Raw genomic sequence first — 14,533 nt, forward strand, 5'->3', positions numbered from 1 at the left:
CATAACTGCCTGAGATCACCAGCTCCGTCACTTCAGCAGAAAAGCTGCAAGCTTTTGGCGACATCTAGTGAGCGTTCACTAATACTGCACCACTCTTTTTAACTATGGGGACATTTTACCAGCACAGATATTTACATCGATCTAATACAACATAATGGGATTAATGGCTAGTAAATATTAGGTAAGAACACATCCGGGTATTTTTTTTAACCCTTCCATTTGCATGAACATGTGTGATTTATAACTGTTACAACATTGGTTCTGCTGGTGCTTGTTAATGAGTGACCATCTTTGTTTCCAATCCTTTTAATAACAAAACAAAAACCAAGGATAAAGCAGTTTTACACATGAAAACATCAGTATTAGGAAAATATTTGTTTCTTTTGGAATGATGAACACAATAATAATACAAGTGGCCTTTAACAAAAAAAAGACATTAAAACACATTAAATACATTGCTGGAATTTAAAACTTGAACTAATTCCCTTTTTTTATTCCTCCAGGAAGAGACGGACAAAAATATGTTGTTATTCGAACCCCCGTGAGATGAACTTTGTTAGTTAAAAAAAAAAAAGTTAAGTGGCTTAATGCACACAGTCGACATAATCATACATACCACAATGAAACACACATATATATATATATATATATATATATATATATATATATACACACATTCATAAGCTGCCTTTTTGCATTTTTAGTTATAATCTTCATGGCATTGGGCTTTCATTAAGATGTATGTGACAATAAAACAAGCCAATTATTACCATTGTTCCTTATCAAATGTTTACAAATTTAATTCCCCGTTTTCAGTAACACTTACTGAAAAAAAAAATCCAAACATGGACATGAACAAGGTGTTAGTTTATACTTCTAGAATGGCGATGGTAAAAACTGAGTTGATTTTTTAAAGTATGTATCTCATCCCCAAATAACCATAGTACAGAAAAACATATGTACATATTTAAACATCAAGACAAAACTATGTCTGTGTACTTAACACAAAATATATAGTGGAATCCATTCCATTCCTCGGTGTACTAACCGAGGTTCCACTGTACATTTCTTTGAGGGAGGAGTCATTTTTATAGGGGTCTAAAAATAAGCTTCAAGGTCAAAGGGCGAGTGCGTTGTAGGTGGCGCTCAGTTTGAATATATAGAATACGAAAGTAAAGGCCACATTAGAAAAGTGTCATCATTTTCCTTTTCTCCTGCAGTAGTCCTGAAGACGGCAAAGTTCAGGAAGTTAAATTGGGAGGTGCAATAGTAAGAGGGATGTCCTCGTCTCCCGCTGAGGAGGATCATAGCTTCATGCCGCTGAAGTCCTTGGACACAGTCTGGAGGTAAGCGTCATGAATGGCTCCCAGGAAGGCCGCGTCATTCTGGACGGGGAGGAAGACGATTTTAGTTAGGAGATTTGCTAACATTAGGAAACTTAGGAAAATGAAGAAATCTCGAAAAACACTAGAATCATTGTGTTTTGCTTTTTCTTTGGCTTCTTTGTGATGGTAACAAGGGGATATAAGTGATGGAAAAAAAAAAGTTTTTTTCATATGGACATAATTTTGAGTGCTGGGAATAATTCAAAGAATTATACTACCTTGTATGTATAAAAATATTATTAAAAAAATCCTTGACTGACACAATAGCCCCCTAATATTTACACAGAATTCAGTATATATATATATATGTATATATATATATATATATATATATATATATATATATATATATATATATATATATATATATATATATATTCAAAAAAATTAGAAAAAAAATATATATAAAAGTTTATTTGAAACAATTTGAAAAAGTATATAAAAATAATATATATAATATATATATATACTTTATACTTTATTTTTTGGGTTAATTAAAAAAACTATATATATATTATATATATATAAATTTTTTAATATACTTTATTTTTCATTTTTTCCAAACTTTATATAAAAAGATACTTATATATATATATATATATATATATTTCATTTTTTTAAAATAAAGTATATATATATAATATAAAAAAATATTAGGAAAAAATAAAGTATATAATATATATATATATATACTTTATACTTAACTTTTTTGGTTAATTAAAAAACTATAAAAAATTATATATATATATATATATAATTTTTAATATACTTTATTTTTCTTTTTTTTACAAACTTTATATATAGATACTTTTTTATATATATATTTTTTTTAAATAAAGTATATATATATATATATATATACATATACATATATTTATATATTTTTTTATACTTATTTTAAAAAAAATTTTTAAACAAAACATTCAACATTATTACAAACAAACTCAAAACAAAAAGGGGGCACTGGTCATACACAGTATAGAGTATTTCTATATTTAGAATACCTTAATGAGTTGTATTAGCGTGTCTTGCAGCTGGGCTTTACTGCAGGGTTGTTGTGGAGGCTCAAAAGCCACCACCGAGGTGGTCGGGATTTCGGAAGGGGGTGGAGGGACAGCCGCTACAGCCGCCGTCGTCGTCTTGCCGAGGGACTGCTGGAAGGCGCTAGGGGACAGGAGCACCGAGGAGTCCGGCCTTGGAATGGCGAGACCGGGGCTCATCGGGACAGCCTGTGGATGGTATGATTTTTATCATTGCTCTAAAAATAAAACTTAAATAAAACTAAATCAACAAAAGTAGTAGAAAGAGAACAAGAACTCACTGAAATAGATTTGATCAGGTTCGGGGCCTTGGACAAACTGTCCCTGTCCTGTGTGAGCCGGAGGACTGGCACGGGTTCTTGGAAGCTGTGGGGCGGCACCAGGGTGCTTGGCAGGAAATTGGGCGCCAGGACAGGCTTGTGGATTTCCGCATTGATTGACTGGACCGACGGTTTGAGCGAGTTGAGTATCTCTTGTTCCATATAAGCCCGAGGAGCTGTGGGCCCAGCTGGAGCAGTTCGGGCCTCCTGGCCGCCTGGAGGCATCATGAGAGGCGAGACGGGGCACAGAGGCTGGGGGTCTGGTCTGGGGACCACCGGTTGGAAAACAGGTTTAGTGTGTATTGCATAAGGGGTTGGGAGCAGGCCGTGGCCTTGGTGGACCTGCTTTGACCCAGGATCCTGGGCGGTGACGCAGGGAGGACGAAGAGGGTTCTGGTGGGGTGGAGGGGGGTAGGTCTGGTTCTGTGGGTATGTAGCCGAGGGGTCGCCGGAAGCAGGGGTGGGATTTTGTGTCGGCATGGCAGGCAGAGAAGGGTCCTTGGGGATGGATGAGCCGAAAAGCTCCTCAATTGTGATCTGCTTCACTATTGTGTGAGTCTTCTGATGGGCAGAAAAAAACAAGATGGCGGAAATGCCAATCAAATAATTGTGCATTACTTTTTTTTAAATCTCAAGTGGTACCTTTAGGTTCTTAGATAGATATATTATCCCAGCAGTTTTTTTTTTACATTGCCGCTATTCCCCGCACTATTAGCGGTGTTTCTAGCTTTCTAGATCTTCCAAAATCTGCACCTATTCCAGCTGTATTTCCTTGGATTTACAGCTTAAAGATTCATCCATTCATTTTCTACCGCTTTTCCTCACAGACGGGGTACACCGTGGACTGGCCAGCCAATCACAGGGCACATATAGTCAAACAACCATTCACACTCACATTCATACCTATGGACAATTTGGAGTCGCTAATTAACCTAGCATGTTTTTGGAATGTGGGAGGAAACCGGAGTACCCGGAGAAAAACCCACGCATGCACGGGGAGAACATGCAAACTCCACACAGAGATAGCCGCGGGTGGAATTGAACCTGGGTCTCCTAGCCGTGAGGCCTGCGCGCTAACCACACGTCCACCGTGCAGCCCAGCTTAAAGATAAGACTGAAAATTGAACTCAGTACATTTTAGTTTTGATTTGTAGTATCTTATTGCGTTTTACTTCATTGGAGAAAAAATTCTTTGTACCTTATCAGACTCCTGGGAGATGTGGGTGTGGTCTAAAGCTGCTGTCGGGTTCGGCTCTGTGGACGTGTCAGCGTCACCTGACTGCGCCTGAATCAGAAACTTGATTAATTTTTTTTTTGGAAAAAACTTAAATAAAACTAAAAAAAAAATCAGAGTACAAAGGGTAAAAAAACTACCATTGTTAATGAATCCCCCCCACCCCCCCCAACATTAACACCAACGTGTTTTCTCACCCTCTGGTATTCCTCCTTTGCTTTGCTAAGCAGCTCCAGTATGTCCGTCGGCCGCTGTTCTGCCACGCCGTTGGCCCGCCTGGGCTCCGCCTTCTCCGGGGATTGTCTTTGTGCGTGGTCGGCTTCAAGCTTTACAATCCTGGTGGGAATTGGCAACAAGGTTGGGTGAATTAACACACACGACTCGTGATTAGCGACAAAATGACCAAATCATCAAAACATGGAACTTACTGGACCATCAGCTGAGCGATGCGATGGCAGTCCCTCTTGTCGTAGAACCAAATACTGTAGATGCCCACTGCAAAAAGTGGAATAACAAATACAGATCGATGTACCTCATGAAAAAAGTACACATTATGTATACATGGAAAGACTCGCGGGCTGCATTGAGTTGACTAAATTGGGGGTCAATACTACCTAGGTTGAATTATACTTTTTGCTATACTTTGCTTCTTCCAGCTCCTTTTCAGACATGTGTAGTAATGAGGTGTTGTGTGTGTGTGTATGTATATGTATATATATATATATATATATACTTTACTTCTTCCTGCTCCTTTTCAGACATGTGTAGTAATGAGGTGTTGTGTGTATGTATATGTATGTATATATATATATATATATATATATATATATATATATATATATATATATAAATATATATATATACACATACATACACACACACAACACCTCATTATTCCACTTGAAAAGGAGCAGGAAGAAGCAAAGTATAGCATATACGTGTATATATACTTTACTTCTTCTTGCTCCTTTTCAGACATGTGTAGTAATGAGGTGTTGTGTGTGTATATGTATATATGTATATATATATATATATATATATATATATATATATATATATATCCACGTCAATATGCGTTCACCTGTGGTTCATTTTGTCCCTCAAGAACCCGAGGTTACGTAGCAACCAAGGCGTTCCCGACAACATCTCCTGCATCTGTTGGGAATACTGGGCGGTGTAAACAGGCAGGAGTACATGTGTGTGTGTATGTTTTTACGTAAAAACAGCTTTCTCCGCCTCTACAATTTCACTCATCGACCTTAAGTGGTGCATTCAAGCTCATTTGGACGAATTTGATATAGAATTGGAATCAATTAAGCTTTTTTTTACAACTTTTGGAGGTTTAAAATGGTTACTTTGGAGTGACGCTGGAAGAGAAGCCTAATCAAAAAAAAAAAGTGACATCATGTCTTCTAACCCGACCAGGCGGAAGAACAATCAAAGTCCAACAGGTGAGCACTCGACGCTGACTCTGACCCTGGCCACGCTCTTTTGCCTCATAAGCAAACAAATGGGGAAGTACTCCAATTCTTTATGTGTTGCCTTCATGAAACTCCTGTTCAGACTTGTGATGGACTGCCTCGGCGGGACCTCAGTCAACTACTTCCTGAAGCTCTGAGGACTCCTTTTTTTTCTTGACTAAACATTATGACTCAAAAACTACATTTTTACACGAAGATGCAGACGAAAAGCCACCAAATCATGAGCGCTAATGTCTCCTAAGGAGTTCCAGAAGAAATGTTCCTAAGAACACTGGGAAGGTGTTTAATCGGCCTATTCAAAGGTATGATGTTCTCTCTTTTATTATTATTTTATGAACTTTGTATGATGCTTTATACAACGGTTGACGTGTATAGGGATGAAGATGTCTTCTGAAACCTTGGAGTTCTTTTGTTGCTTAGCAACACTGCAGAGGACCAGTGACAGTTTCAATAGTGTACAGCACACACACACACACTATTTTATGCTTATAATTTTCCTTGAGTTATTGTCTAATTTTATCTGTAAAAGTGTTATACTATCAGTTGTATGTTCTCATGTCACTTTAAACATCAAACCACATCAAATTATGTAATTAAATTTTACAGTTTTGTTGTTTATTTTTCTTACTAAATAAAACAAAACAAAAAATACTCATTAAAATACATTAATGGAATTATTGTCTAATTTTATCTGTAAATATGTTATGCTATATCAGCTGTATGTTCTCATGCCACTATCAAACCACATCAAACTATGTCATTAAATTTTACAGTTTTGTTGTTTTTTTTACTAAATAAAACAAAAAACACTCATTAAAACACATTAAATACATTACTGGAATTATTGTCTAATTTTATCTGTAAAAGTGTTATACTATCAGCTGTACATATGTTCTCATGTCACTTTAAACATCAAACCACATCAAATTATGTAATATAATTTTACAGTTTTGTTTTGTTTTTTACTAAATACAACAAAACAAAACAGAAAATACTAATTAAAACACATTAAATACATTACTGGAATTATTGTCTAATTTTATCTGTAAAAGTGTTATACTATCAGCTGTATGTTCTCATGCCACTTTAAACATCAGACCACATCAAACTATGTCATTAAATTTTACAGTTTTTTTTCTAACTAAATAAAACAAAACAAAACAAAAAATACTCATTAAAACACATTAAATACATTACTGGAATTTAAAACTTGGACATATTCTCTTTTTCTTCCTCCAGGAAGAGATGGACAAAACTATGTTGTTGTTGTTATTCGAACCCCCGTGAGATCAACTTTGTTAGTTAAAAAAATATATATATGAAAAACAGCTAGTGGTTGAGTGGCTTAATGCACACAGTCGACATAATCATACATACCACGATTAAACTTATATATATACATTCACATTGCCCCATTACACACGTAAGCTGCCTTTTTGCATTTTTAGTTACGATAATTTTTCATAAAGATGTATATGACAATAAAACAAGCCAATTACTGTTGCATTGTTCCTTTGTACATTGTACCGCCACTTTTTTTTTTGCTAAATAAGACATCCGACTTGCATGTCATGTTGCCAGTTTGTATGTTTGGTGGGCCGCATGTGGCCCCCGGGTCGTAGTTTGCCCACTCCTGCTGAACAGTGTATTGAGACATTTTAATACCTGGTACAACTAAAGGTACACTTGTTTGGGGAAATATAATCATGATGATAACATTTGTTGGTAAAATCACTTAAGTTCTTACTTAAATAACGCTAGTATTTGCTATTGCTATAGCAATTGCTGCATTGTACTCACTGTTGCCATTCTTGTAGAGTAGGAACGGGTCCTGTAGCTGGAACTCCAAGTCTTTGTTGATGGGCTCCACCAGGTTCTCTGTGCTCAGGCGGTTCATGATAGTGAAGCCATGGTAAGGGGAAGCGGACCTTGGTTGGTCAAATACAGTATTTAGCGGTTTAGAGTCCCAACAATCCCTATAACCGAAATATTGAAAACACCGGAATATGCATACTAATATGGAGTCAACTCATGAATTAGTCTTGTGCAGCTGTCAATGTAGAAATGTATAAATATAAGACGATCTTCTATGAAATAAATACCATCTTAAACGTACAGCATTACCTCAGTTTTTACCAGAGTGTCTAAAACTGACTTGTACAAAAACAAAAACAATGTAAATCTAATCATAAATGAACTTTTTTGAAGACTCAAGGAGGTTCGAGATCAACATTAGCATTATTTTTGATGCAGTATTACTGTACAATCCTGGTGAGATCGGCCATGTTGACGCCATTTTTGTACTTTGCAAAGAGTTATTTCTTGAATTTCATCTTGTTTCTTGCTTACTTTATCAAAAACATTGCTGGTGCTCACAACTTTCTTTTGCCCCCATGGTGTGTTATTTAGCAGTCATGTATTCGGGGTCAATACAGTAAGCCCAGGAAAGCATATTTTTTAATATTCCGGTATAGAGTCATATAAATTCATGTAAAAAAAAATCCATACTATCCCTTTAAGGGTTGTAGCTTTTTATACAAGACTCTGCTGAATTTACATTTTATATTGTGATACATCCCAAAAGTATTATTATTATTATTATATATGCTAAGATCCATATGCCCCAACACTATTTTAAACAAATACACAATTACCTACTTACCTTGTATAGACAAACAGGGTGCCCTCAACTTCAGTCTTCTCCTGTAATAGTAATAATAATAGTCTTATATAATAATCAATAATAGTCTTAAGTGTCATGTGTCAAAAGTCATTAGCTATGACATACTGTATGGAATTTATTTATAACTCAATTTATTGGACAGTCGTCCCTCGTTCATTAGTTAATTGGTTTTCAAAAAGTTTGAAATAGGTTGTGGGGCACTGCCCCAGCGGATGAAGGTAGCACTGGGATTTCAGGTGTGACTTAGATCGCTTTGTAGGTAATATAATCTTTCACACATGGTTGTATATATACTGTACATACAGTATGTATATACCATGAATTGGAACACAGTGCTAATAAGATGCAAGTCGAGCGGTTAGTGCGCAGGTCTCACAGCTAGGAGACTTGAGTTCGATTCCACCCTCTGTGTGGAGTTTGCATGCGTGGGTTTACTCCGGTTTCCTCCCACATTCCAAAAACATGCTAGGTCAATTGTCGACTCCAAATTGTCCATAGGTATGAATGTGAGTGTGAATGGTTGTTTGTCTATATGTGCCCTGTGGCTGGCGACCAGCCAATCACGAAGACAGCTGGGATAGGCTCCAGCACCCACTCGAGTGACCCTCGTGAGGGTAAACGGTAGAGAATTAATGAATTAATTACCCTCTTAATAAAACACCCCCTTAGCCACACACGACTTCCATAAGGTAAGTCCCTAATGTTACGATATTCTCAATATTATAAGGATTTAAATCAACATTGTATGTCCACCGAACAGTCTTTTTACAGTTAAAGTTGAATTAACTTGTCACAGTTTAAAGGTTGTTTTTCACCAAAGCTATTGTAGCCATGCTAACACAGCACAACACTTTTTCGATACACAATAGCGATTGGGGTATTATATATTTGTTTTTGACAAACTTACCCATTCGTTTGCTTTGGAGTTGAAATTGTAGAGGGCCACCTGGCCGGTAACGTCGAGTAATTTGTTAATGTAGGGGTCTTGTCTCTGTAGAGCCGCTAAGCTCATCATATGTCCAGCGTTTGCGGTCTCCATCTTGGATGTGTTTGTGTTGCTAGCTTGGTTCCGCACGGACACAATTCAAAGAGGCACATGTAACTTCCGTTCCAAACCGAAAGTGAATTTGAAAAAATAAATATTATTATATTATATATACCTATATTAAAAACGTTACATTTTAATACTTTATTAACTTACTGAGTACTTATATTATCATGGATAATGCAATGTAAAATACATGCAAAATGTGAAAACCTGATAATAATTAAATTTATTTTACTGCTGACACAAAAACGGGGATAGTGAAATATTACATAACATACTGCGTTGCACTGCAATTTTTACTTTTGGATAAGTAATTGCGTAGAGTATTTTTTTTTAAAATAAGATTAGATATGGAATAGTGCACCCACTGTTTTCATGCAACACACAAATTAATACTAATTTCTGTGTCCTCATACATAACATTTACTCAATGCAAAGGCTACATATATCATCCCATTTTGTGATGCAACTGTGTCTGCCTCACTTTTTTTCCCTGTGCAGCACACACAGTGAAGCAGGGATTATAATGGAAGGATTACGCCCAACCGGTTATCCCCCATACAGGCACAGGTAATCCAATCACTGGTAACCTTCCAGCACGGCTCTGACCACTCATTTCCTCTGGGGTAGCTGGAGAGTGAAGAAGGCAGAGCGACGGCACTATGAGGCCTCAGGGGAAAGCCAGGTGACAGAATGCCATTCATTATAAGAGGAAGACCCCTGAGGGGTAAGTAGGGAGACTATTTATTTTTGGACTGGCACCGTATTTATTTGAAACCAATATGATGAATCAGCATAACTCATTTCAATCAATAGCCAATTGAAAATAGATATTATATATAAATGGTAAAGGTTTATTTTAGACTGAACCTAATAATTGGGGCAGTTCAGTTCATTGTTCAGTTACAATTATTTATAGTTGCTATTTCAACAGAAAATATTTACCATTTACAAATATGGGCTGATATCAAACATTATAATTATTATTATTTTTGAAGGTAAATACAGGGCCAGTATTTACATACAACAATTGAACAATATTAACATAATAAAACCAATAATACAATTTATTACATACAATTGTTAATTGTTTTTTTAATTTTTTGTAAATTTCTTTTGCTCCCAAATCCAATACATAATTCCCTGAAAAATATATAAATAGAAAATTAAAAAACACAGTTATTTGTGAAAATATACTGTATAAAATAATATCAGTCTGATACAGACCTGGTATTGACATTACCGTATTTGTTTATTTTTGTTTATTTTAAACTTACCCTAATAATTGGGACAGTTCAGTTAATTATTCGGTTAAAATTAATTCTCGTTTATATCTCTATTACATACAATTATTAATTGTTTTTTTAATTTTTTAATAATTTTGTTTTTGCTCCTAAACCAAAACTTAATTCCCTGAGAAATATATAAATAGAAAAGAAAAAACACAGTTATTTGTGAAAATAAACTGTATAAAATAATAGTCTGATACAGACTTGGTATCGATACCATATTTGTTTATTTTTGTTTATTTTTTATTTACCCTAATAATTGGGACAGTTCAGTTAAAAATAAATTCTAATTTCTATTTCAACAGAAAATATTTACCATTTACGAATATGGGCTGATATCAAACAATATAATTATTATTATTTATGAAGGTAAATACAGGGACAGTATTTATATACAACAATTTAACAATATCAACATAATAAAACCAATAATACCATTTATTACATATAATTGTTAATTGTTTTTTTTAAAAGAAAATTAATATTTTTTTTGCTCCCAAATCCAATACACAATTCCCTGAGAAATATAAAAATAGAAAAGAAAAAACACAGTTATTTATGAAAATATACTGTATAAAATAATATCAGTCTGATACAGACCTGGTATCGATAATACCGTATTTCTTTATTTTAGACTTACCCTAATAATTGGGACAGTTCAGTTAAAATAAATATTATTTCAACAGAAAATATTTACCATTTACGAATACGTGCTGATATCAAACATTATAATTATTATTATTTTTGAAGGTAAACACAGGGCCAGTATTTATAAACAACAATTTAACAATATCAACATAATAAAACCAATAATACAATTTATTACATACATTTTTTTTGAATATTTTTTTTTGCTCCCAAAGCCACAATACATCATTCCCTGAGAAATATATAAATAGAAAAGAAACTATATTATTCGTGAAAATATACTGTATAAAATAATATCAGTCCGATACAGACCTGGTATCGATAATACCGTATTTGAATTGACCCGCCCACCTGTACTTTTTTTTGCCATCCTGCGTCTAAGGACTTACACCCTGAATTTGTAAACAAACAAAAAAACAATATATGAATATAACAATTTCAATGATATATCATATGCACAAAAAAAACGAAAAATATCTGTCATATTGATTATATCGCGCTAGTATCGACCCTATACGGATACTACTGATATTTGGACGTAGTCAGATGTCCTCATCATCAAGCCGGGGTTGAGGTTGTAGTTCTTCTGCCCTCCTCTCTTCTCTCCTCTCATCTCCTCTCCTCTCCGGGTAATGTGCGCACAGACACCCGGATGTGGCCAACATGTTCGCGGCTCCTCTCAGGGTTTGTTCTCGGTAGGGGGAAAAAATGTGTGGAAATAACTCAGGGTAGCCATTGGATCTTCTTTCCAACGACGTGTTGGATCTGATGTGGAGCTTTTCGATGTGGATTCGAGGATGCAAGAAGCAGATGAACTGTCAGAAGGTAAAAGATTCGAGAGTTGGTGCGCGCTTTTGTCCACCATAATGCCCGCACGCACGTACGGAAGAGCTGCCTCCAACTTTAGCATTCGGATTCCCGTTGCGCCTCAAGTCTGTATCGCTGTTAGTTTTATTATATAGTTTTTAATATATGAAATGTGGTAATTTTTGTGGTACACCTGCAGCGTATATACACACACGCACAAAAAGTGGGAAACAATCTGCAACAGTTGTGATGACAGATGTGACTGCAGCACATAATCCAACATGACAACACAAAGAAAACTACATTTTATTTTGTTTCTGTGGGGGTATGGATACTTGGATACACGGAGACATGCTGTACTCACTTGAATTAGTTCAGTAAACTGTACAAAACTGAAAGTGATACTACTAACTGGCTTGATTGTCACCATTTCACACCACTAACCATTCATTCATTTATTAATTTTCTGGAAGATCTAGAATGCTTTCTGTGCGGGTTATTGTGTGTAGCTGCTCTACAGAAGTCCACAACTCAATACAAAGGACCAAAAATGAGCATAATAGGTCCCATTTAATAACTGAGAAACATTCATTCATTTTCTACTGCTTATCCTCACAAGAGTCGTGGGGGTGCTGGAGCCTATCCCAGTTGTCTTCCTTATTGGCTGGATGCCAGCCAATCACAGGGCATATATAGACAAACAACTATTCACACTCACATTCATACCTATGGACAATTTGGAGTCGCCAATTAACCTAGCATGTTTTTGGAATGTGGGAGGAAACCGGAGAAAACCCACGCATGCACGAGGAGAACATGCAAACTCCACACAGAGATGGCCGAGGGTGGAATTGAACTCTGGTCTCCTAGCTGTGAGGCTTGCACGCTAACCACTTGTCCACTGTGAAGACCCGGTCACAAACATCGGCCATGAAAACACCATGCAACGCTAACGTTGACTCATTGGCAAATAGAAAGAGAAATAATCAGTCGCGGATATGCTGGAGCTTATCCCAGCTGTCTTCAGCCGAGAGACGGGGTACACCCTGGACTGGTGGCCAGCCAGCCAATCACAGGGCACATATAGACAAACAACCATTCACACTCACATTCATACCTATGGACAATTTGGAGTTGCCAATTAACCTAGCATGTTTTTGGAATGTGGGAGGAAACCGGAGTACCCGGAGAAAAGCCACGCATGCACGGGGAGAACATGCAAACTCCACACAGAGATGTCCGAGGTTGGAATCGAACTCGGGTCTCCTAGCTATGAGGCCTGCATGCTAACCACTCGCTCACGTGCAGCCGGATTATTGATTATTGATTCATTATTTGATTGCTCCATTGATAACCCTGGAACCTTGGAATTGAACACTGGTCTCCTAGCTGTGAGGTCTGCGTGCAAACCACTCTCCACCGTGCAGCCCTACTACTAACCAAAAAGTATTTCTAGTTGAAATACTATCTGATATTACTGTGTCCAACATGTGGCCTTGTTTTGAAACATATACAAATAAAATTAGTAATAAATTAGTGTATATAAAAATGATCAACTTAAGTGCAGTATTTTGTCCGTTTATGTAAATTCAAGTGTTCCAAAACAAGAGACTTTAACAATGGAAGAGGGTGTTCAAACTCTGGCTTCTCTTTTGCACTAGCTAGCCAAAGGTTAGTCCTATGCACCCCTAGGACTGAAGTGTATCATCGTTAGATGGACATCTAGAATGGATGTTTAAGATTCTTAAAGGCTGTGATTGGTCACACACTCAAAGTGCTTCCTAACTATGAACCATATAAGGAAGTCTGTCCCTCTGTGATGTCACAAAAGGGCAGTTTAACCACGCCTTCTGAAACCAAGCATATTGAGCCATCCCAAACTTTTTTCAGGGGTCACTTCCAAAGGCGCCAACCTCATTATCTGAAACTTTGGGATGTTTTAACAGGAGAGTACAACATTTATACTGGTCCCCTTTAAGGTTTGCAGTTAAGTGAGTGCTGTTGTCGAGGTTTTTGCTGATTGCAGTCTTTCCCTCCCAACAGGGGCCCAGTATGCCAGCAACAAAAGGACCACTTCCTGTGCTGATGCCTCGGCCCTCTGGTCAGAAAGCCAAACTCATCTGCACCAGGTCAGCCCAACCGAGCCCTCGCACGCCCCTGCCAGCACCGGTAAGCCCGTGGGCTCGTCCCATGGACTCCTGGGAACAAACAGCGGCATCCAGGGTCCCGGCTCCGGCTCTGGTATCAGCACAGGCACCAGCACTGCCACTGGCATCAGCCCTGTCCTGGCCTGGCACGCCGCTATCAACGCCGCTCGTCAGGCACAGGGCGATGTCGACAAGCCCGACATGAGACCGCAGCCCGCTGTGTGCACCACAGGAGCGGCACCCGTGGGTTCGTTGGCGCAAAGGAAGAGGCAGCAATACGCCAAGAGCAAAAAACAGGGAGGGTCCACCAACAGCCGGCCACCCAGAGCGCTGTTTTGTCTCACCCTCAACAACCCCATACGCAGGGCTTGCATCAACCTGGTGGAGTGGAAGTATCCTTTTGCCTGGAGTGGACCATTGGACAATGTTGCTCAGTATTTCATAAGAGGAT

At 37.3% G+C, this 14,533-nt stretch overlaps 3 protein-coding genes across 19 annotated transcripts in view; 2 read left to right on the forward strand and 1 right to left on the reverse strand.

Moving 5' to 3' along the window:
• Positions 1 to 6,228, forward strand: part of nsun5 (NOP2/Sun RNA methyltransferase 5) — a 30,316-nt gene extending 24,088 nt beyond the window's left edge. The window contains exon 5 of one of the 3 annotated variants that reach the window (XM_058085099.1): positions 5,405 to 6,228. The gene's annotated coding sequence lies outside the window, so the exon portion shown is untranslated. Of the gene's footprint in view, positions 1 to 1,220; positions 1,545 to 5,404 lie in introns of those variants that run through there. The other 2 variants (XM_058085100.1, XM_058085098.1) reach the window with 2 other exon arrangements.
• Positions 196 to 9,217, reverse strand: dcp1a (decapping mRNA 1A). 2 transcript variants are annotated; one of them, XM_058085095.1, is made up of 9 exons: positions 9,051 to 9,217; positions 8,123 to 8,163; positions 7,261 to 7,388; positions 4,408 to 4,474; positions 4,177 to 4,315; positions 3,944 to 4,030; positions 2,707 to 3,303; positions 2,390 to 2,614; positions 196 to 1,385 (listed from the first exon to the last, which is right to left on the reverse strand). In XM_058085095.1, the coding sequence occupies exons 1-9, from the start codon at positions 9,180 to 9,182 to the stop codon at positions 1,305 to 1,307; spliced, it is 1,497 nt and encodes a 498-aa protein (XP_057941078.1). In that variant the 5' UTR covers positions 9,183 to 9,217; the 3' UTR covers positions 196 to 1,304. The 2 variants fall into 2 exon arrangements, with proteins under 2 accessions (XP_057941078.1, XP_057941077.1); XM_058085094.1 differs by having other exon boundaries at positions 200 to 1,385; positions 2,707 to 3,306.
• A 544-nt stretch (positions 9,218 to 9,761) lies between these two features.
• Positions 9,762 to 14,533, forward strand: part of cacna1db (calcium channel, voltage-dependent, L type, alpha 1D subunit, b) — a 69,832-nt gene continuing 65,060 nt past the window's right edge. For all 14 annotated transcript variants that reach the window (XM_058085078.1, XM_058085080.1, XM_058085081.1 and 11 more), the window contains exons 1-2: positions 9,762 to 9,918; positions 13,979 to 14,474. In XM_058085078.1, the coding sequence (XP_057941061.1) occupies positions 9,885 to 9,918; positions 13,979 to 14,474 (530 nt within the window). In that variant the 5' untranslated portion in view covers positions 9,762 to 9,884. The remainder of the gene's footprint in view (positions 9,919 to 13,978; positions 14,475 to 14,533) is intronic.

The sequence above is a fragment of the Doryrhamphus excisus genome, chromosome 10 (assembly GCF_030265055.1).
Source record: "Doryrhamphus excisus isolate RoL2022-K1 chromosome 10, RoL_Dexc_1.0, whole genome shotgun sequence".
Taxonomy (NCBI): Eukaryota; Metazoa; Chordata; class Actinopteri; order Syngnathiformes; family Syngnathidae; genus Doryrhamphus; species Doryrhamphus excisus.